The following is a 24,348-nucleotide window of genomic DNA, read 5'->3' on the forward strand; positions in this document are numbered from 1 at the left end:
TTCAGTTTTAGTTGTTTATTTGCTGGGGAAAGGTGGGAGCTAAACTACTCTGATATCTCTATACATTTCAATCAAATCACAGACTTCAACACATTACGTGGCTCTAAAAAGAGATTAATGGTGTTAGAGTACATGCAGTACTCTAACATCAAGGTTCCAGCAGGAATCAATCCCTTCTATGACAGACAGAAAACTTCCTCATAAACAGTCCCATTGAGATCCTGCTTGTGTTTGTAATGTCTTGTACAGTGATTCTGATCAGAAGCCATCTAATCTTTATTATTGTTAGTTTTCAAAGAGAATTTCCAGTACCCCATAACTCAGAGACCACCCACCTCCTAGTTTTGCTCTTTGTCCTCCATCCTTCTGTGAGGATGGGGATGGTGAGAGGTGTCTAGTCCCATTCCTGACACAAGCAAACACAACCTCTTAAAACACACAACATGATTTTTTTTATTTGTTTAATCAGTTTACATTCCACAACTGACAGTTTACTTATTTATTTTTTTAATTTTCCATGAACAAGTTGTTTAGTTAGTTACCAGACAAGATTTTAATTGATGGAAATACAGTATTCTGTGCCAATCTGAATAAAACCAAAACCAAAAAAAATCAAAACAAAAGGGAAATTGTAAGATGTAACCAGTTTTTCGGCAAAGTCCTGTGACGCTTTCTGCAACTCCTGTCTTTCAAAGTTATAGGGGTTTGTTCATTTTCCCTATTAGTTCCCTGATCTCAACCCTGCCACTGAAATGTTCCTTCAGGGCCACAGTCCTGCAAACACTGATGCACGTACACAAACACCCGTGTGTCTGCAGATTAGCACCTTGGATTAACAGGACAAGAAATTTGGGGGTGTTTCATGTTTAAACAAATTCTGTTCACCTCTGCTGCAACAGATTACAGGAAGAAATGGAAAAGTACAATACACTTGATGTCACATTACTTGTGAAATTCGCCACCACACTCACATCTCACCAGAACAACCTAACAAAATAGTCAGTGGTTGTTGATGTGTTGTTAGCACCGATGGCCACAGGAGCCACTTCATCCCTTACAGCAGCACAGAGTCCCAGCCTCACAGGACATGTCACTCTATTACTTCTGAAACTGGATGTTCTTACCCAAAAGTCATAAAACTCTGTGTGTATTGGCTAAAAAGTGCTCCACTCGGTTGAGCAGCTGCATACACAGTCCAAATATCCTTTACAATGGCCAAACCATAATCAGAAATAGACATGGTTTTAGACTTTTCAAAACATGTTGAAGTTTTATATATTTCAATGTAATTCCCAGTCTAGCAAAGCACTTAGGCATGTGCCTAGCTTTAAGCATGGCAATAGCGTTCTTAATGGGAAATTTATGCTTGAAATTAGGTAAGTGCTTTGTGGGATCAAAGCTCTGTAGCAGTGCTCTGAAGAAATCAGGATCCTGAGTGTCCTAATCCTGGCTTTCACATTTACAGCCACTGCAGACTTGAGTAAACCCAGCTACAGTCTGGATTTTCAAAAGTGCTGAAAAGAGAAGGCTCCACCTGCAGCTGGTAGAACTTGTGAGGGGGCATCAAACCACTAAATAGAAGGTCTTTTCCCAGGCTTTTGGCTTCCCATCTCCAAAATGGCTATAATACCTACCTGCCTCAGACAGGTCTGATGGGACTCATACTTGTAAAATTTTCTATAGAGAAAATATGCCACATAAATGTGATGTATTGCTGCATTTCTCTAAATATGCCTGAGTATTGTGGCATTCTAGGTCTTTCTCAATCCAGCTTTGATGTGTGTACTGCACTTAGAGGAAACATAAACAGCTGGCCAAGATGTACCCGCATGACAAATGCCTTGTACCAGTCATATTATTTTACTTGGGAATGTCCTAGGAAAGTGCTGACATGCTTCAATTTGCAGGCATTTAAGTGAATTATTATCTTAAGCCTCCCAAACTGTCAATTAGAAACGGTGTTGACTGCAACTTTTATCATCATCAAAAGATGATTATGGGAATTACTTCATTTCTTCTGAGCAAGAAAAAAAATCATAAGGAAAAAAGGACCAATGAGAAAGTCAAGAAAGGGAAAACCTCCAAAAACTTTGTGGTAGCATGTGGTTAGGCTGAATATTACTTGGGGCAGAAGAAACCCTGAAAAATAAATATCTTAATGAGATGCACCTGCAGTGGATGGTGGGGAGTCCACTGTGTCTGGTTTCTCACTGCCCCTTGTATCCAACGCTCGTGCCCTCACACAGGAGTGTTTGCACATCCACACACAATTCCCTTGGGCACAAGTGGGAGAGTGAGAGTGAGACCCACGTGCTGAACTGGCCAAGAGGTTCATGAGCAGCAGGGGAGCTTGCAGGAGAAGGTGACACTGGAGCCCTGATGGCCTGAGAGCTGCACCCATTCTCCTTCCTTACCCCCAGGATCGCCCCAGTGCCAGGCATTGCTCTGTCCCATGGAGCCTGGGCATTCACTCCCTGAGGCAGGGTCACAGGAGTGGTTATGGCTTTCATTAGGAGCTGAGACAGGTTTTTCTGAGAGAAAGTTATCCAAGTGCATCATGGGGCTGAGAGGTCAGGCAGGCCCCTCTTGGCAAGCCACACCTATGCAAAGTGAAGCCAGCAGGGAGGAGAATGTGCATGGCTGGGCAAGCAGGACGGTCGTAAAGAATGGGAAACAAAGATAAACTGGTATGGAGTCACCCCTTAGAACCTCCTCCCACGTGGTATTGTGCATTGACTTTATCACCTTTTAAAAGGAGGGTTTTTTGACACTAAAACTCTGAAAAACCTGTAAAATCCTTGTGGGACACAGTGAGTCAACAGCTTAAAAAGCAACCTTAGAGAGTCCCATATCCCAGTACCTTTCTCATCCTTCTCACAGAGAGGGAGGGCAGGAGAGTGATGATGAGAATTTAGGAACATTCTGAAAAATCTTGCAGAAAATGGTGCTGCATCCTTAAATTTGATATATTCTCAAGCTCCACCTCATTTCCAGAGTTCACTCTTAAAGCCTTTATTTCTTTTTCACAGACATCTTAAATAACAAAACAGTCACATATGCAAGAGCTGGTATGGAATGAAATTTAGAGAAAAATGTCTCTACAGGAAGCATGTCTGTATTCTCACACACAGGGAGGAAAAGGAAGAGAGGGAGACAGAGATATATATCTTACTCCTCAAAAAAGGGAAATGGAGAACAGGAGAAGAATGTTAGGATGATACACTACAGCTTGGGCAAGGTAGTACCATGCTGAAAAATAGCATTTCATCCCTGGAACTCAGCTTTATCTTCCACTTTCTAACTAAAGTCTTTCCTTAAGTACTAGTACGCAGTATTGAATCTTCATTTTACAGTTCCCTGAAATCCCTCTTGTCAAAACCTTAACAGTATTTTTAAAAATAAAGTTGTTCTTAGAGATAGGTGAAGATTGTTGAGTCACTGACTTTAAATTTAGCTGTAGAAACAAATAGTAGTGACCATACATTGGCACAAGATCCAAAGCTCACTTAGCCTTAGAGTTTTCAGAAATCAGTTTAATTTTCCCACTCCTCTGACTGTGTTTGTTTTATTCAGGTAATACATGGGACTATACAAAAGTTCCAAAGTTCTAATACTAGATTAAATTGCTGGTCCTTCTAGATAGACTTGCTATCAATATACAATTCCAAATTTTAGCTCTGAGAGACTCTCACCATGAGATGGAGACGTACGTTCAGCCTTGTCAGAGCAGCTTTCTGAATTATGCAGCCACAGTTCATCCTCTTGTTGAGTCCTCAGTTTGGTTTTTCTGAGGACAACTATAATCCCAACAATAAGGGATGAAATTGCAATCTCTTTAATCTTCATGTAAGCTGTTTGTAAAGCAGTTATTAACACTGAAAAAAAAGAATATGAAACTACCCAGACTGTATCTTGGAGGAGAAGTTTTTGATTATCACTACCAGCTAGATGACTTTGTCAGGGCAGTTTGGGAATAAAGCAAGAAAAGTAACCTTTGAACAGCTCAGCTGTTCAAATGTTTAAGATGTAAATTCACTCTTTGCACTGCTTCAGCAATACCCAGGACTGGCAGAGAAAGGTGAAGAGTTCAGACCAAAGATCTCTGACCTCCAGCACTGGGACCACCCAGTCATCTGTGCCTGGGTGCCACCACAAGGCACTCACCTCAAATGCTATTTCCAGGGGTTTGGACAATCCCTATCCTTTGCAGTCATGTTGCAGTTTGGGAGAGGAAGGCTGCTGTGAACATCTCCTTTTGTTCCAACAGGCTTTCACAATTCAAACCTGTGTTTTACAAACAAGCCCAGGCCATGCACCAGAAGCACACAGGCACAGCTGATCTCCAGATGGATGCTCCCCTGCACTAGGTACCTGATTCACCTGATTCACCTCACCAGGATTTAATATCTTTGAAGATCTTGGGATCACTCAAGATAGGTGAGTGATCATTGCATGAAGCAAGAAGGTGCTCCTAAAGCTCAGATGTCAGTTTTACTAAGTCACCACCTGTAAACAACTGTCTCTCTTTACTACCTGTACAAGAAGCCAAGGGAGATGAGCCCACTAACATCATGAACTCAGTGAAGTGTCTAAGGTTGATGGGGACAAAGGCAGGTCAGAAAATCCTGGCCTTTCAGTGGCTCAGTATCACACACAAAGGTGCTCCTCCCAAATGTACACCTAAGGAGAAGAACAGCATCTGTACAAAGGGCCTCCTAATAAAGGACAAGAGAGTCAATTGAGAGAGCTAATGCTGAACAGAAATTCTACCATTGCTTTTTCAGTCCATTCCTTTTCCTTAAAAAAGCCCTTGAGACCCAGTCCTTTGACTGGATGTACATGTGTAGATGTGTGTGCTGCTGACTTAAGTGTGGTACCCCTCCTCAACTGGTGCAATGGCAAAATGAGGATTTTACTGGGAAATAGTACTTTTTAGTTTGTTTTGGTTTAAATCTGAGATACATGAGGATTGTGAAAAAGAAACAGTCCTTTGCCTGAAATTCTGTACACCAACCTCAGGTTATTTCAGGCAATCATGAAGATACGGACATTTTTCATAAATTTACAAATATATATACAAATATACACATATTTACAAGTATATGTGTGTCAGCCTATGGGCTAGATTTACTAATGCTTTATTCCAGCCACACACAAGTATAATGGTTGTTTTTTACAAAAAGAGATTGGTAGAAAGTTGGAGTGACTTAGCAGTGACATTTCCTACATTTATGCAAAAGATCCTTAAGCAGGCTGACATTGAAGTGCAGCCCCCTTACCTAAGTCCCCTCATCACATATACACATAAATAGGACCCAGTCTTACATCTACTAATGAAACACATTTCTTCTTTATCCCAGTGACCTGTAATCAAAGAGAATTTAACTTGAGAAAGAACTAAAAGTTCAAGCCCATTTTAGATACAGTTTAGAGTTTTGAAAGTTGTAAAGTCTATCATACTAAGCCTCAAAGTTCTTTAAAATAATTAAAGTTACTTCAGAAAAAAACCTTCAAAGTTCCCAAATATGCTTTTCTGTGTAAGTAGGGGAAATTTTGTCCTGCAAAAGATCAAACTGCAAATACATAGATATAAACACTCTAAGTGATGGAAATTGCCAAGTAAAAATAGTAACAGTTTAAATTAGATATCTGTGATTGCTGTTGGTGCCCTGGAGTTATAAATAATTCAGTACACTCTAACTGAATAGTCTAAGGCTGCACTTTTGTTGTTCTGATTACTGAAACCTTTTTCTTATGATCTATATTGTTAATGAATAACTCTTTGCAAAAAAAAATACAGCCTTATGCTTTACAGCCAGAAGAAAACTCTTCTTGAGATAAAACATCATGAGAGCTTAAGCAAATTAGGACCGTATAAGTTTTTTTAAAAAAAATATTAGGCACCAAAAGCATTTAGTGCTTTATTCACTGTCTAAAGAGGAATTGGATGCTGAAGCTGTTTTGTGTATCTGGCCCCAGGAGACTGAGCCATGACTGATTCACACTCCTTGGAGTCTACATCATTTTGAAACTGGGGCAAAACCCCCAGGTTTCTGAAGGCTTTACTCTTTATCTCACCCACTGCAGAATGGCTGTTGCTGCTTGAGCATTTCTGACCCGCTGGCAAGTAACAAGGCCACTTGAAGGAACTGCCTTTACAAAGCTATTCCTGTGTCCTGCTGCCACAGGTAGGGCTCAGAGCCACGGAATGTGAAGCTCCCTGCTGTGCCCAGAGCTTTAACCACAGCCTTGATGCTGCCAGCAGCCTGCTCAAGCCCTCTGCAGGCTCAGGAGTGTCCTGAAATTGTTACACTAGGGGATCATAACATTTCTGATTTGAAGGGGATACATGGGCATCTCTTCCTTAAATATCCAAATACTTTTTGATGGAAAATACCAGATTTATCCCAGTTGTCTTGTGCTTCCTCATGTGTCTCCAGCAGAGATTTTGCATGTGATCTGCAGGCACAACCTAACAGGGACACAGATGGCATCTGAATTGCATTGCAACTCCTGAGTTAAGTATAAAAGAACAGAGAACAATTATGCTGCAGTTTGCTATGTATTTTCTCTCTATATAAGACACCTTTACAGGTTCCTGGCATCCACATCATGTGGGATGTACACATGTGTGTGTTTAAGGAAAGAAGGGAGTGAGGGTGCCCATGTGTACACACCCTATGCAAGAAAACTTTGGAAGTCACTTTTTGCCCATGTGCAGGAGTGTTAATCAGCAAAGGAAGAATATAAAAGTGCAGTCCTAGAAGGGAATGACAATTCCTGCTGCTGATGCTGAGGGTGACATTGGATAACCCTCACAGAATTCTACCAATTTTGAAGCAACTGCTGTTGGGTCTCCCTTTTTTCAGTCTCCCACTTTTCCCTGGAGATAACCTATCTCAGACTGATATTTTCATTGAAAGTCTTCCCTGAACAAGGGAAGGACAATTGACCTGTGATTCTGGAGTGTTTTACTGGAGGTGACCAGAATTTAATTTCCCTCTTGTGACCCATATTGAGGCAGTTGTCCAGACTCTTTCTCAAGTTAAATCCTAAACTTGTGCAAAGCCTGCTGCAATTAAATTGACAGCACTGTATCGGGCTACAGTTCTCCAACTGATGTCAACATGAAGCTTGTCAGAGCCCCTTGGCACCAGCAGCACTTGTCAAAATGTTGCAATTAATAATTATGGCTCTGAAGAAGGCTGTATGATTGGGGTATTAGTGGGGCATACAGGATGGAAACCCTAAGCTGAACTGGGGGAATGGCAGGGAGGGAGGGGAGGTAGCATCTGATGACTTTCTTTCTAAAGCCAAGGATTAGATATTGTGAGTGTGTAAGCACACATCTCATGTTTGGTGTTAACCAAGACAGCACTAAAATATTTTCTAAGGCATCTGAGCTTTCTATGAACCTAAACAGACTATGGAATAGTTGCATTATATTCCTGGCTATGACTGGAAACAGTGGCCTATAACTTTTGAGCTAAGCCCTGGTTTTTGAGTTTTCACTTTAGTAAGCTTTCAAGTTTTCACCTTGGCAGAATCAAGATTTATAGGTCTGGCCTGGAGTTAGCAATCAAACTTTAGGCTTTTTTGAACTTCATTTCCTGACCTTGGAAATTCGTCGGTCACTAATCTTTACATGCTGTTTGTGTTTCATGCCCACTTTTTACTCTTTGTCTGTTGTTGGTACCTGGCAATCATTCAGAGCTGTCTCAGTTTTTCACCTTGAGTCTTCCCTTGCTGGCTGGATGAGCACAGCAGTTTGGACCAGGAAGGAATGGGAAACTTGGGGGCAAAAAAATGCAGTGGTGGTTCGTGTGAATGTGCCTGACACTCCTGTAGCCCTTCTAGGCCTATGTAGAGACACAGAGAAGAAAGAAGCCAAATAATGCATGTCTTTATTTAAGCTATACTTGGTAACATATTATTTTCCCTCCATTTCGCTGCCGGCAGTTAGCGTGGTGCTCAGGAATTAAGGACAGATTACAGTGATTTTCTTCTGAGCTCTGCTTATCAGTGGGGCTCCAGGGATGAGCCTGATTCAGAGGCATTGCATGGTGGGTAAATGGACAGCCATGGAGACACAGTCTTCCAGGAATGCTTGGGAAGCTGAAATAGCCCTTGCACATCAATCCCCTCCTTCACCAACTTTGCTTTTCTTCACCATCCATTGAACTACACAGCTAACGTGCCATAGCTAAAAAAGGTCCCAAATGACTTGCATCCACAGGAAAGCAGAATACCTGCACTCTCACAATTCACTCCTGGGAGGATAAGGATCCTCTGTTTAAAGGACTCTGAGGATGCTTTTTTCTCCCCTGTTCATTTGTTTTTGCAGCTGGAATAACATTTTAAAAAGTAATGACAATTTTTCAAAAGCAGTATTTCAAAGAAATTGCTCTGGTCACTGGTGGTTTGTGATCCACTTGTGACTGTCTCTGGGGTAGAAATAAAAAAGCCCAACTAGAAAAAGAACTGGAGGGACTGTACTGTTTAGATGAGGAAAGATCAGTTGTGTGTTTGCAGAGAGGAAGAAGGGATTGATGATATATACAGGCAGCTAATATGGGTTAGGAAATTCAACACACAGACAGCTTTAGCTTGAAGAAGGAGGTGTCCTATAGGACACCTATCCTATAGGACATAGGGTACAGGGCACCTCTGCTGCTGCCACATAGCCCCTTCAGGTGTACAGTGTCCCAGCAGCCGACTCCTTACAGTCACAGGGCAACCAAGCCACTACACACAAAACCTCAGCCTGCAGATCACTGTGGGCTGAGCCAATTCATCCTGCATCCTTAGGATGGGCATTTTAGGGTGTCTGTGCTCACTGCACTCCAGTGGCTCTGTGATCTCTGGAGAATAGAGATGTGTTGTCCCAGAAGTGCACCATGAAAGGCTCTGTGTGGCAAAGAGCCTGCCAAATACGGATCCTGCATTTCCACCTCACAGAAAGGGAGACCAAGAACATACTGGTTGCTCAGGCTAGGACAGAGTGTCACCTTAGCTACAGGGGAAGGATGGGAAAAGAAAAACATGGGCTGGACTCTGCAGGAAGCTGAATGTCATCCAAGAAAGCACATTCTGGACTTTAGGCATATGAATAGTCAACCAAATTTAAGGGGATTAGTCACGTGCTCCAAGTACAGCACATGCTTAGGCACTTGGCCAGAGCAGATCTGAGGGACAGGGTCAAGCCCCTTAATGCTGGGATCACTGATAACAGATTTCTAATTAGCTGCTCCTCCAACTAAGAAACAACACACTAGTCAAAAAGCTTCAATCTCTGTTCAGAAAGATACTTCAAAGCCTCCCCCAAAATGCAGAAACTCAGAGTAGCTGTGAGTGTGCTTCAGCTCAGGAGAGATGGAGACATGAACCTTCACAAATTTACATCTGGATGTATTCTGGATCAACCCTGCCCTAAAGACAAGTCTGAGCACTCAGAAGGCGTGGTGGGGCTGTGACCCCCATCCAGGGGTATGGAAGCACACAGGACTCCTGCCAGGTCTTCGAGAAGCACAGAGGGGAAATTCACAATCTCCCAAAAGGGTTCTGCCCTTACTTAAAGCAGTGATGAGAGAACTGGTGTTTGGACAAATGATCCTTTTGGGGATCCAGCTGGAGAATAAGGTGACATGATCACCTGCTGCTTCAGACATTCCCATAGATTTTAAGATGCTTCATAGCCACACAGGCCTTACAGACACCATGCTAAAGCAAGTGGAAAATCACAGAACTGGCCCAAAGATTCAGGGTCAACACTTTTCTGTTGTTAATAAAATAACCATAACCCACTGTCACACACAGACAGACACAGAGGCTTATATACAGCTTGTAAACCAACACCATCAGAGAATACTTCATCAAGGCAAAACTGGTTTTATGCCAGCTGCAGAAGAAAAGGAAACCTTTGAAAATCCATCAAACAGCAAAATTACTTCCATTTCTTTAAATCTTACTGCTATACCTCTTTCAAAACTGTATCTGTAGAATCCACCCTGTGAACACTCAAGGAGCACACAAGGATACATCATCACAGGAGCTGCTGTACTGCTCTGCCTGCCACAGGGCCTGATGGTAGACTCCAGATAGGTACCTCTGTGACTGGCTTACCTGTGTCACTCCAGATATCTGTATTTACATGAAAAACCTTTCCTATCACATTCAGCACTGCAGAGGAGGAAGAAGTTGCATTTGCATTCAAAGCTGTTTTAATTAAGCAGCTGTATAATTCCTTACCAATAGGTTGGGGGTTTTTCCTAAATTTTTCATGCTGTGAAGAAATGAACAATTTTTTTTACAGTTTTCTTTTGAAACTATGGTTTTCTGCATTCAGCCTTCATTTAGCTCTCCAAGGCTATTTTTGTTTTAAATTCCCTTCTTCTGTTCAATGGTAATTCATCAACCTCCTTACCAAATAGGCACTTGCACAGTCAAACTATTTCGAAACTTTTCAAAACCACTCTATTTGAAAACCTTCCCAGGAAAAAATAAATAAACCAATCTGCTTAAAAAGGAAGTTTTTTCAAAAGGCTTGTATTTTCAACCTGAATAAATAAATAATTTCTCTGGTCACATCTGATGTAAAATGAAATTGTGAAACTTCAGTTGACAGGGATGGCACTTCAGTGGAAACACACTGACTTAGCAGCTGGCATTGGCATGTTTGGGGAAACCGTAGACAACAGAAAACAAAGGCTAGGTAGTTGAGCAAGAATGGAAGAAACCCAAATCTGCTCTATTCCAACATGCCCTCCAGAAACTTCATTTCTTTGAGCACTGTAATACAACTACATGTGTAAGAATTATTTGTTAGCTGGATATTTTTGAACGAAGCAATACTGTTTCTTGCCAGCTGTGTAAATGGCATGACCTGGAAATTAAAGCCTGCATTTCTGTGCAGCAGGCACAGGCTCCTTCTCCTGGTGAGATATTTTAGATGGAGAGGATTACTTTTTATTGACTAATGAGGACTGATATCATGCAGCTATCAGGTAAAGAAAGGATTACTGGTACTATCCCTGAATTAAGAGCATGTTGGGTTCAATTGGTTTTGGGGAGACTTTTTTTTTTGCCCTGTCTCCCTTTGCCTGCATATTTGTCAGTGGTGCCCTCACTTTTGCACATGTCAATTCAGTCATCGTTCTTCAGAGTCCCTTTGGCCACACCATTGGCCCTTCTTCCCTACCTTCCCCTCAGCCACTGGTACCCTGCAAGGACCCACTGTCCTCACAGCCAAAATGCTTTTCTTCCTCTAATGGCCTTCAACCACCTCTCCAGACTTAGCTGTTTGTTTAGCTCTTCTGGAACCTATGACCTGAACAACGGGAAGAGCAGAGGGAAGGAAAAAGGAGACAATAGGAAGAGGAGTAGCAGGAAAAAGAGAAAGACCAAAAAAAGAGAGAGAGTTCCATTTGCAGATTCACAGTTATATCATACAATGCTTAAGCTCATGGGAAATGGATCTCTGTTCTCTGCATCTGACCCTTTCACATCCATCTGTACACAGTTCTCCCAGATGGAGAGAGGAGATGTCCATTGAATTGGGGCAGTTTCCAAAGACAAGATGTGGGAAGGTCTCATTTGGCATACATGAACACAATGAGAGGCATCTCTTACTTCTCTTCTACAGAAATTAGCTCCCTTTTCCTCCTCCACAATGGCTTTTGCTCAGTTGTCTCAAACATCCAAACCGGAAACTTGATGAAATCCCATTCCATCAAATCCCTGGGAAGAACAGCTACCAGGCCTTCCCCCACCTCCCTTCTCCTTGGTCAGTCTTCCCCTGGATCCACCATCCTGAACTCTCAGAAGCTCCATGAAAAAAAAAAAACCTGCTGAAATCCATCAGAGAAGACGCGCTGTCTCAGACCTGACGGCTTTCCTCACGCTTCTGCCGCTGGGGTGCCTCAGTCTTGGGCCACAAACACAGCATGGATGGTTTGGTGGACAATCACATTGCAATGTTTTAAATTTTTCTTTTTGTTAAAAAAAATAAATAAAGTAAGAGGGAAGAAAAAGTTATACACACATGTATCACAGCATTTTCAAAAGGCCTTCTGCTGCATTTACATTAGCAGTTCAGCCTCAGTTGTAAGCCTGGATGTAAGGCAGCTGGAAGATTAAAACCACATTGTTGGAAAGTCCGCTGAGATGTCCTCTTGGAGATTTTTATTGTTTTCTGGTTTTATTTTCTTGGATGTTTATTATTATTAATTATTATTATTATTATTATTTTCACTGGTTTGCTTCTCTCTAAAGTTTGGCAGGCAAAGAGAAAATGCTTTTCTACTTTTCCTCACACATTCTGTCCATTTTGTTTTCTGCATTTTAAGGAGAAAAAAACCCAACAAAACCCCAAAACCAATGACACGACTTGTGTCATCTTGTTTTCAGAAAGAAAAAGAACGTGGGTGGGTTTCTGATAATGGCCTTGAGGAGGTATGTTGTTGAAGTGGCTCAAATGCTTCATTTGCTTGCTGTTTACATTTTCCCTTCTGGCTGCAATGGACACGCTTTTTGTGTCATCCCCCCCACGCCTCTGCCCCCACCATGTGCTGTACAGATTCTGGTTCCAGATTCCCCACATGGATCCCCTGTTCCCCCTCCCAAATGGCAGTAGGTAGGTGCAACTGTAGGTTCATTTGACCTCTAAGGTATGATGCTGAAGTTAAGAGTTGGATGGAAGAGCCATGTGAGAGAAAAGCTTTCCCATCACTGTGAGAAAGAATGAAGCAACACAGAGTCCAGTGGAGATGTGAGTGCCATGTTGGACTCAGCTCTACCTTGGCACTGGCATTAATTTGAGATTTTATATATATATAATTATATATACATATATATGCATGTATAGGCATACCTAGGCATATATATATATATATATATATACGTCTTTGTGTGTGTGTGTATTTGTTTGCTATTTGTTTTAGCACACTGTCCCGTTCTCAGGTCTAGATTTGGGGCAGTTGGTCCTGGGGACAGGTTGGACAGAAGGGGCCAGAGTGCAGAAGAAGCCAGAGATGAGAGTGAGGCCCAGGCCCCCCCACGCACAGAACATGGACCAGCCATAGCCGTGGCTGATGTCGTCGGGCAGTCCGTACAGGTAGCGGGGGTAGCGGGACAGCTCAAAGTTGATTCCAGCCACGCACGTGCACAGTGAAATGATGCAGAAGGTTCCTGGAGGAGAGCGGGAAGGGGAGAAGGAGGGAGGAGAAAAACAAAGAGAGGTTAGAAGAGTGATAGACATACCCCTTTCCAAGCTGCACGAGAAGAGCTGGTGCGAGCAGTAAGAAAGTGCCTAAGGGAAGACGTTTGTATAGAGAGTGGCTTAGTCTGGAGGCTCCGTGGAGAAAGAATTGAGTGCCACCAGAGCCCTGAATATTGATCTGCTGCTGAACAGAGCTGTATGGAGAAACTTCAACAGGAACACTTTTTCATTATGAGCACTCCCATGGGAACCAGAATGCTCCATGGAACCATTGATTTTTCTGAAACTTTGCTTTACAGAGTAAATACAGAATGAATAATCTTGTTTTGACATTTTTGGGAGGAAAAATAACCTTGGATTTTTTGTTTCATTCCAGTTTCTCAGTGATAGGCTTTATAGAATATTACAATATACTTGTCATGTTCTGGCTCCGTTGAAATGTACATTTGAACTTAACGTGGGAGATTTTCTTCATGCTTTTCTTATATCAAAATACAGAATTTTTCATTATACAGTCTCCTTTTAAATATCACTAAAAAAATCTTTAAATCCTTCACAAAACTCAGATTCTGCCCTCTGCATGACTCCAGTTTCAATCCAGATGCCCTCTGCCACATTGCTGAAATCTTCAAAATATCCTGTTCTTGTTTTCCATCTCTGCAGAAATATTTAATTTCTTATTTCTTCCTGAGAACACAGCGAGGACAAACTTCCTAACTCTGTCAGGTGGTGTTATGGAAAGACACACATATCAGATGAGGCTGAACTTTATCCCACCCAGATGGGTTTAATTTTGATCTTTGGCCTCCAGCTTCATCGGAGCTAAACTCTGAGCTCCTGAAATGTCACAATTGCCACCCACACACCAAATAATGGATAGATACAGATGCTACACACCTGCCACAAGAGATAACGACTCACATCAGCGTGAAGTTGGTACTTTATTTTTCTCCTCTAATTCCTCCCTTTGTGGGCCTCTCTGAATTGCCTGGAGAGCCCTGGGTACAGAAGGCAGCCTCCAGGACACACACAGTCAGTCCTGTGCATCATCCCTCTGTTCATGCATGCATCAGTAGTGTGTGACGTGTGCTACCTCTGCAGCTCATCCTGCATCTGTTCACTTACAGCTGCTGGTGAGGAATGTCCTCTTCTTCCTGGTCCCATCCCTAAACCAGCATAATCTTCCAAAGCAGTCGCAATCTGCCCAGTCTCAATGACAAGCTCCTGTCTTCTGCTGAACAGATGTCCTTGCTTCTACTCCTTCCTGCCCCTGGCTCTGCTTCTCTTCTGCAACACTTTTGCTGCTGTTTCTCTGCTGCTTTGCTCTTTTTAGTTGCAGTTGCACTGAATAAATGAATTTGACCCTCCCCACTCTGAACACAGAGGTAAGATTATTTGGTGAATTCCCATGGAATTCGATTCAGAAACCGGGAGCATTTGCAGGAACATACCCAGATCACCAAAATGTGTGGACTTTCCATTATACCCACTTCCTTTATTTAGCAGGAACATCACATAGGTGTTGAATCTACAGGCAAATCTCTATCATGGACCTGCAGTGAGATCACTGTTATGGTTCCCTCTTCTGATCACTGCTATGCCTGCTATGGCCTTTTCTCCACTGTATTTTGGAATGTCACTTGTAGATAGTCTCTGCTGTAAAGGTCAGGTGTTTCTGCTAATGCCAGGTACAGCTGCCAGATGGCCCAGGATATTCACAAATATTATGGGAGTGCCACTGGGCACCAGTGAGGACCAGTGAGCTGCTGCAGTAGGTACTCTGCCTATTTCATTCAAAACAGTCTTCTTGCCTCCCACCAGCACCCCAGCAGTCTGCAACCAGTGATCTGGATTCTTGCAAAAGCCTTGTGAGATCCCAGGCTCTGGAGTTGTACTATACTACTTCAAAGCACAGAGTAGGATAAATGGGACATCACCATCCCAAAGTCCATTAGTCAAAAAATCAGGTTGTTTGATTAAAAACCACGTTTCCTTTCCATGTTTTACTATGTTACTTAAGTTATTCAGTGATATGAAGATGTTTGACAAGAATGCAGTTGTTCCCTGTGTTCTATGTCAGAATGACTAGAACATTGTGGGATCGGGGAAGAAATGATGCCTCGGAGGCACTGTGATCTGAACTGAGCTCTGTGGCTTATTTCAAATGGTTGTGGTTAGAAAATGACAAGGAAGGCCTTTCTTTGCTAGTCAGAACATGGTAATTTCTGCTCTCAAAATATAAGATTGTTAAGAGAGGTGGGTGGGAAAATCTGTGTGGCCAGACTAAAGCTGCATTTGCTAAGTACAAAAAGGGAAGGAAATAACTTTGGATTTCAAATACTCCCCGGGGTTTCACGCTTTGTCTTGGCTGTTTTGTTCACAAGCTCTTTAGTGCAATGAGTGTTGCTTACTCCTTGTATTTGAGCAGTGCCCAGTATATTGGCACTCCACCTTGCTGAGGGTATTCTGCCCCTTAACAAAGGAACAACAAAGAGAAGCATGTAACAACACTGGAGAACTAAGCAAATCACAAGCATGAGACTTCTCTAAGAAAAGCTTGGCCCCTTTCTGGAGAATGTGCTAACACATGGTGACAAATAATGGCTGCCATGCACAATGTCACAGAGTGCAGAGCACAGTCCTCAGCCTGTCATCCCCCAGTGCTTCTGCAGGATGTCTTGTACAACACAGACTCCTCTGTCTCTCTAGCACTGTTCATTGCAGACACAAAAAATGCCATTTTATGCCATCTAGAAAAATCTTTATGGCCATTTTATGAGTCCTATGTGTTGCTTGTGTTCAGCCAAGCAAGGAAGTTCCTGCCTATAGTTAATCTGGCCTCTCACCAGGAAGGCTACTGATGAAAACCAAGTAAGGTTCCTACCTTACTTGTTCAGTAGCTTTTCCTCATGAACTGGCAGTCAGAACACAAAAGATCATCCTTGCAAATTGCACAGTTGTTGGCCATTGTAGTGAGGGAGTCATGGGTAAAAGGGATGCAGAACATGAGCTTACCCATGGAAATGAAGCCTCTGCTAGTCCAGGTAAGACATGGAGCCGAGGTGGCAGGAGGAGGGAGGCTGTTGCTGCTGCCCACGACACTCTGCACTACAGACACAGTGCTTCAGAGGCAGCAGCACTGCAGGAAGTCATGAGCATTCCCAATCCTATGATCCTTTTTCTCCCCAGAAGTCAAACTGAACCCTTCTGCAGTTTCCTCCCAAGTTTTTGCTGTCAGTGAAGTATCCTCCTACATGTGCATTAATGCCTCAGATCCCCTGGAAACTTCATCGATACAAACTTTAATTTCTTTGTGAAAAACACTCCCCATAGCTGTGGTCCAAGCACATGACCAGACCTGAATGTTGGTGGTCCAGCCATGGCCCTGACACAAAATGTGAATGGCAGGTGTCAATAAGAGCTCACTGGTACATGAGCTGCACAGGGAAATAAAGGCCATGTCCTTCAGCAGTCTCACAAAGCAGAACTCACAGAGCAGAACTCACAAAGTTCTTTGTGCTGGGATTTACGCTTCATCCTCCAAAGTGAAACCTAATGAATGAGACACGGCAACAGTGGGATTTTTGACAGGTAATTCACGTGTCACTGCAAAACGCTTCAATCAAGTGAGAGATGAAATTTCATGTAAAGCTGTGTCTGTGCCACAGAAACTGCTGTTTGACATGTAGTCAAACCTCCATCCTGACTCCTTGTCAGGTAGCCTCCCTTCATCTTGGCCCGGTTCTGGCAGTCCCTGTCCTGCTAATGGCTTGATGATCATCAGTGGTTTGAGAACCTGAGCTATTAAATACCTCTTGGTTATCTTGTGCCCATCTTTCTTATATATTAAAAAGTAATATTAAAAATTACACTGGATGTCCCTTTAATTTAGAATGGAAGGTTTTTTTAGGACAGAGATGAACTTGTTTCCTTTATATGTATATAAGACTGGGGTCCTGCCATACTTGCTGAAGAGGCAGACATGGTCTAAAGAGGGATGGCAGGGAAAGGTAATGTCAGTGTTGGTCAAAGACTAATTTCATGTGGATTATGAGTCAGAGCCCTTTGCTGTAGCTGTTTTCAAGCATGATTATATCAAGCAGTGCCATGGGCCTCTGCTGCAAGGAATTATTGTTTTCTTTTTTGTAAATGTCCCTTTCTTTCCAATCAGCCCAGCTGTGTGAGGGTCTGCAATGCCTCCACAGTTTTTAAACCTCACCTCCAGGGTAGAGCAAAACTGCTTGTGAGTGAACTGATTTAAACACAAACAGGCTCAAATCATCCATAGCAAATCTGTTTGAATTTTCCCTGATGCTAGTATCCCCTTGAACCATGTCAGAAGCCACGTCCTTCACCCACAGACCTGGCTCAGCTTCCAGAGCAATGGAGCTTGAGGATTTCCCAAGGTCTGTGATGTCCTGAGACAAGAACTGGTGCCTTTTTTAGATGCACTGCAGATGAAGGGGAACCTTCGTGGTGCTAAGGCATAAACAGACCCTGCTGGCAGGAGCTACATCTAAACAACCTCATCCTTATTATTAGAGAGGAGGTGTCTGACTGAAACCTGAAGGAGACATCACCAATATGAATGCATGGGAAATCCAAAAAGCCAGTAATTAAAATGATCTGGGCACCAAGCCCATTTCTGAGACCCTCCTCCTACAGATCATTTGTCTCATGATTTGGAAATCATTTCCTTCGCATCTGACAGAATGATGTTCATTCCCTCCCTTCCCCCCACAACAGATAGAAATGACTCACAAACTGTGCTGTCAGATGTACAAAGTAAACAACCCCAAAAACTGATTCTTCTCACCTTCTGTTATTTTTTAAAGCATATAGAAATGTCAAGTATTACTTATAAATTGGTAGATAAAAAGAGAACTGCAAAGGTATGGATTTTAAGATGTCCTTTGAAACCATGCAGTTTTCAAATAAATGTAAATCTCTGCCTTTTAAAGTATTTCTAGTAGCTTCTTGTGGCCACTAATGTCTTTGAAAGGAGTGCTGTTTACTTAATTATCATCACTTTCCTTTATTATAGGGCTACAGGAGAAAAAAAATCTCACAAGTGAAGCATTATCTTTACTTTCTCTCTGCCCTACTAGCTTTTACTATTTTCAAGGTACATCAAACAAACAAATAAAATTTGGTCTGATCCTAAAGTGGAGTGTGTAGCATTAACTATTTAAATTGTATCCAAATCAAATGAAATTATTGAAGAATACACCGAATTCCCTCCCAATACAGTGATGACAAAAGCCTTTTGGAGGGAGGGTGCAGCTTTGCAGTAAACTCCTTCTGTGCACGGATTAAACGCTTCAGCAGCACGCAGCTCTTGAGAACACTTTATTGCTCTGTGCATACATGCATAGAATATAAATTATTGCTTAATTATGTACTGTTCCAGCAGAAGAAGCTTGCAGCATCACCAATAGGCTGCAGAATAGCAAGGGGTTTACTGGAAAATTGCCCTTCTGAAAAAAGCAGAGATGGAAGGATAAATCTGACTGGATGATGGAGATTTAGTGCGGTGTCCTTGTGAGATCACATCCCCACCTGGGCTGGGATTTAATGCATTTTTATCTTATACCATGGACCAGATAAACTGCAGGCTCTGTCATGATATTGCATTATAGTCACTCTCAGAATGTGGTTTGCATTTGGCCTTTGGCCTCCTGCCTCACAAGGTGCCAGAGGTGCCCAGAAAATGCCAGAGCTGTGCTCTGCTGTGTGCCACCTCCTCTATGTGCCTGTCTAGGGACTGCTGCTGCACAAGCTGTAATTTCTTATGGCACCAGAGAATTATGTGTCCTCAGCTACAGACCCAAACACTTATTGGGGACCATGCTTAGGCTTGTGCAAATCAGTATCTCATATATAGGAACAATGCTACAGCAGCTGAGGGCTGAACTCCAGTTTGCTCTGCTGATACAAGTGTCAGTCCATATTTCACACTGCAAATTTGCACATGGTGACATTTCCATGACTGTATCCCTCGGGGCATGGGACTGCACAGGGAGTGGATGCCCATGCTGTGCACAGCCGCAGCCAGTGAGCTACAGCGATGAGCAAGCACTCTCTGGAGCTGTGAGTTGGCACGTAAGGCAAAAGCAACACTACTTAGCTAAAGGCACAAAGGTTTGCTGGACTAGGCAGAGAAGAAAGCTTTCAGATCAAAGCCCGAGTGAATAAACTTCTGAGTACTTTAGCAATGGTGATTCCTATGACCCAACCAAAATAACCTAGCAATAATAAAGTGGGTTGACTACAGCCATTAAGCAAACATAACAAGTCATGAACTTGCATCCACAGCACAGGAGACAGCAAAAATTGTGCCAGTTGTAGCACCATGATATTATTGCAATTTTACTGGAGCATAAAGCAAAAAAAGCACCTCAGTGTCAAAATGAAGAAAAATTCTAATCCAAAGTTAGAAAAATTATCCCATCCGTGTGCTGGCAAGCACCATGCTTGGCAACATATACAGAGGCTTCTGGCAGGGTCTTTCATCCTCTGCAATGTGGAGCTCACAGCATGACCCAGGCAGAGGCCAAAAGATTAAACAGAAAGAGACGCTGGAGGTCTGAAGAAACTCAAGTGACTCCATCACACCTCAGATTTGCCTCAGATGACAACACATAAGTTTAGTATCAAGCTGTACCTTAGGCAGGTGCTTCCCACCCTTGGCATTTGTCAGAGCTAAAGGGACACTTGTGGAGTCAGGTTGGGTTTGCCTTGTCACAGGACATGGTCTGTAGTATGAGGAATCTGTGCACCATGTTGCATCTGGTCTTTTAGTAATGAGCTCATTACACCTCTAAGTATGTAAGACCATTTTCTTCCAGTCAAAAAACTGGACATCTCTCAGAAGGAGCCTCAGAGGATTTGTGTAATCTTTCTTGTGCAGGAAATCCTGAATTGCTGAAAAGTCTACTAATAGATGTTCTTCAAGACAAGACTGGAGAACAGGTACAACACAAGTAAATTCAATGCAACCTTCTTCCATATTGCCTACTGTGTGCCACTATAAATACTTCTAGAGGGAATATTTTCAGGTCTAAAAGGATAGTTAGTCACGTGCCTTTTAAATACTACTGTTTGCTGAAGGCAGTACTAAAGAAGTCATTGGGAACTTGGGGTGATGGTGGTGGCTACCTGATTTGGATATTTTCCCCTTTAGGTACTGGAGAAAAGCCCATCAATTCATTTTTGTCAAGTGACCAAAGGACTCTTTGCTTGTACAGCTTTCAGAATCTTTACTACAAAAGTCTGTGGGTTCTATTACTGTTTCCCTGAGTTGACCTGTTAGGAAGAGAAAATCCTTTCTATATGTGCTGATACAGTTACTGACAGAGAATAGTCAGAAATCAAAATTAAATGCAGTTTTGTCTGGTCAGCAAGAACCACTTAGTGCAGGGCACCCCTATGAAGCTTACATTATCCACATAAATGCCTGCAAGCAACAAACTAGACTGACACTGTACAGTCCTAAAGGACCATGCTGAAATCTCCTTTCCTGTGGCAAAGGAAATACCTGCTCATCTTCTGTAGCCCATACAAGTACATTGGCATGACTCATCTCTGTATGCCCTGGAAGAGCCAGGTTGGGCAGAAATGAGGAAGGCCCTACTCATTTATAGTTTTTTCCAGTTGTTTTTTAAATGCAGTTTCCAGTGTCCAGTTGGACTCTGTCCAGACAGATTAGACCAAGCAAGTGCGGCAGTGATTTGCCCAAGGGGAATGTTGTTTTCTGAGCTGACAACCTGAGGAGCAAAGAAAGTGAATCTAAATCTTGCTGCAGCCTCTGCATTTAAAAAAAAGATCTGCCACACACAGAAATTTCCTCCCCATTCTCTCTGTAAGGTTTTCTTTCTGTCTAGCAAATCATGCCAGTATTAATCTTCCTTCTGTTGCATGTGCAGTCTTTCCACTTTCATGTCAGGCATCCAAACAGCTCAGCAAAATTTCCTTTTAAAAAGACCAACCCAATAATAAATGCCAGTTTTGTTTTCATTGTCTTCCTTTGGCTTTGGTGCATCTTGCCATTGTAATTCAGAAGCCAACAACAGATCAAAGGCCTCGTGACATTATTAAAGGATATGGGACAACCACTGAATTTTAAAACACACAGAACTTGTTTTCCAGGGCTGTGGGTGGGGAAGTCTTTTGTATTTCTACAGAATCTGTCTCCTCTGCTTTATTCCTACTTTATTTTACCTTCTGTCAGCCCCCCAAAGACCTACTGACATTCCTGAGAAGGAACTTGATTGCACGCCCTTCACGGAGCATGAAGTTGTCTGTTCTTGTAACTTTGGAAGGTACTGATGCTTCTGCCAGTACCTCCCATCCTGGTGAGGGAGAAATTACAAATCAGTATAGCTGACTTAAAATGAACACACAGAGGAATATGAACAGCTCTTCCTGCTGAAAAGCCAGACAGAGCTGACTCCTTAATTTACTGCACACAAAGTTCAGGGAGACAGATTTGAGCTAGGACAGAAAAACAATGAATTTAGAGGTGCGCATACACTACTTGCCCTGTCTTTTGCTCCAGACTATAAGATCTCTGCACCTCATTAAAGAAGCTTTTTCTCTCCTTCTCCTAAGTGCCAGTGCCCTCTCATGATCAGGTACAAGGCTAATGAAATTGTGTTGGTATTTCTTTCCCCACAGCCTGCAAGTGCACATCTAGGAGCATCAGAAATGAGCCACAGGAAAAAAAACAACCCACAACACATTTGAAGGTTGACTTTGAAGTCAGCTGATAATGTTTCCATGGAGATCAAATGCTATGGAATTGACAATGAATTCTCTTGTTGAGCCTTTCCTTCCAGGGGAAAAAAAGCCCCACAGAACAATACTTCTAAATGACTACACTCTGCAGTACAGTTGTGTTATTGACCTGCAAAAAACACATCTATATCCTAACTCTGTTTTCTTATGGAGATGTTACCTCAGGTTTCAACATTTCAATGCCAGGTATTCACCCAGGAATCAGATATATTCCTGAGGTACTAGAAAAAAAAATAATATCTAGTGAAAATAATATTCTATGAGACAAAAGATATAACTCTGCATTTGAACTTATGCTGTAAATGAGAGTTATGATTCCCCTTGAGGAGTATTATAACATGAAATTATAAAAGAGTATTTCAGTTGCTGATAGGCAGTGACACACAGATGTCTGTATTGCAAAAGTGAGTGATCTGTCCTATTTCCAGAGTCTCCTATTTCCTTTTCAAAATGAGTGCCAGCATAAGTAAATAAATGCAAAATGTGTTGTTGGTGCACCAGAGAGGAGAGAGAAGTACTAGCAGTTGAGATGTAACATGGACCCCCAGCTCTTTTAAGCCTTGTCCTGCCATCTGCTGAGCAACTTTTTTCTAGCTGGGAAATGCTCAACAGGCCATCCCGGCAATATATTAACCTCAAAAGATGGCAAAGGGAATGTATGTCTGCCTGAGTGATTTCCTAAATCTTTATTTTTTGAGTGAAAATAGGAAATGAGATAGCATTCAAAAGGCAAGAGATAACAGTTGCTGACACTGTTGGATGGTTCACTGGTCTGGATGAAGAAGCAGTTCCAGTTCTACACCATATCAGGACACGTGCATGTACAGAGAATCCATATCCACACATATGTGTCTGGATGTGAATCTGTCAGTATCCTGGTTTTGAAAGACATGAGAAAAGAAAAGCCACGCTTCAGACTCCAGAAACCTGGCCTAAAATGGGACCAAGGAACATGACCTTGAACCAGGTCTGTGAGAGACACCACAAACTGTGCAGGGAGAGATGTTTTAAAGGAATCATAGGAGTGCTTAGGAGATCTCTGAGATCATCAAGTCTGACTGTTAACCCAGCACTGCCAAATCCACCACTAGACCATGTTCCTAAGTGCCACATCTACACAGCTCTTGAATGCCTCCAGGGATGGTGACTCCTTCTCTGGGAAGCCTGTTTGAACACAGAGGATTTTTGCTATTACTTGTACTTTTGCTATTATTTGCACTTTTGGTGCAGAGGTTTTTGCAATCTAAAGCTTCCCTGGCACAATTTGAGGCCATTTCCTCTTGTTCTATGATTTGCTACTTGGAGAAGAGATCAACCCCTTCATAGCTACAATTTCCTGTCAGGTAGTTGTAAAGAGGAATAGTCTCCCCTGAGCCTGTCTTCTCCACAGTTAAGAACCCAAATTTCCTCAGTTACTCCCCATAAAGAGGGACACATCCTTAAAAACAAAAAAGGATATTTTTAGAAACAGGTTGACTCTTATTTCCTGAATATGAATGCTCTTGGCCTTGTTACATTACTTCCTGATGGGCATAAAGCCTGCTTTAGTGCTCTGAGCTCTGCTTCACCTCACAGGTCCAAAAAGACCCTCATCAGCTCCTTTTCTGCCTTCCACAACACCCTTGTCATGTGTTTGAGGGTTTTAAACAATCAAGAGCCTTGGAGAGGTTTAAACATTTAAAGCCTATTAATGCTGTACATTAACTCAAGCTTGTTCCAACTCAAAGCCTTAAATCACTTTAGAGCATAGTGCAAAATTTAGCCAAAAGCACAGGTAGGAGCCACAGGGTTCACGTGTGTGGTGGGGGAGGCTTGGCAGAGGGGGGAATCATTTTGTTGTGCTGAGCCTGATCTCCAACATTTTCATAACCCATTTATGACATCTCTTGATACAAACCAGCCTGTGTCTCCATCTGGAGGTCAATCCACATAAATAAGTTCTCACAGTGGTCTGTAGGGAGTTTTGCCAAATTTTTAAGCTCTTCTGCAGTCATCATTAATTTAGAACCTCCCACAGGAATAAAACATGATTGGTATCTCATTTTTTTTTCTAGTATTCCAACTTGTTTTAAATTATAAATACTCTTCAAAGTGGCCAAAGGTATTATGCCTTTGTGAAAACTGTGTTTATCCCAAGCTTCACAGTTCACATTCCAGTAAATTACTGCAGATCTTGGTTTTTCTAAAGATCTCAGGCTGCTGTTTATGGTCTGTCTGCATACACTTGTGCACACACATGTGCATTCATATTTGCCTTTACATAGGGAAAAAAGTAATTGATGTAAACTGTCTAAAACTATTCCTTTTTTTGTGAAGAAGCACAAGAAACTGAACTT

At 42.2% G+C, this 24,348-nt stretch overlaps 1 protein-coding gene across 2 annotated transcripts in view; it reads right to left on the reverse strand.

Annotated features, from left to right (window-relative positions):
- Window positions 1-429: 429 nt before the first annotated feature.
- TMEM178B (transmembrane protein 178B) overlaps window positions 430-24,348 on the reverse strand; it is a 221,556-nt gene continuing 197,637 nt past the window's right edge. For both annotated transcript variants that reach the window (XM_077178332.1, XM_054632005.2), the window contains exon 5: window positions 430-13,185. In XM_077178332.1, coding sequence (XP_077034447.1) covers window positions 12,935-13,185 — 251 coding nt within the window. In that variant the 3' untranslated portion in view covers window positions 430-12,934. The remainder of the gene's footprint in view (window positions 13,186-24,348) is intronic.

Source organism: Agelaius phoeniceus, chromosome 5 (assembly GCF_051311805.1).
Source record: "Agelaius phoeniceus isolate bAgePho1 chromosome 5, bAgePho1.hap1, whole genome shotgun sequence".
Lineage (NCBI taxonomy): Eukaryota > Metazoa > Chordata > Aves > Passeriformes > Icteridae > Agelaius > Agelaius phoeniceus.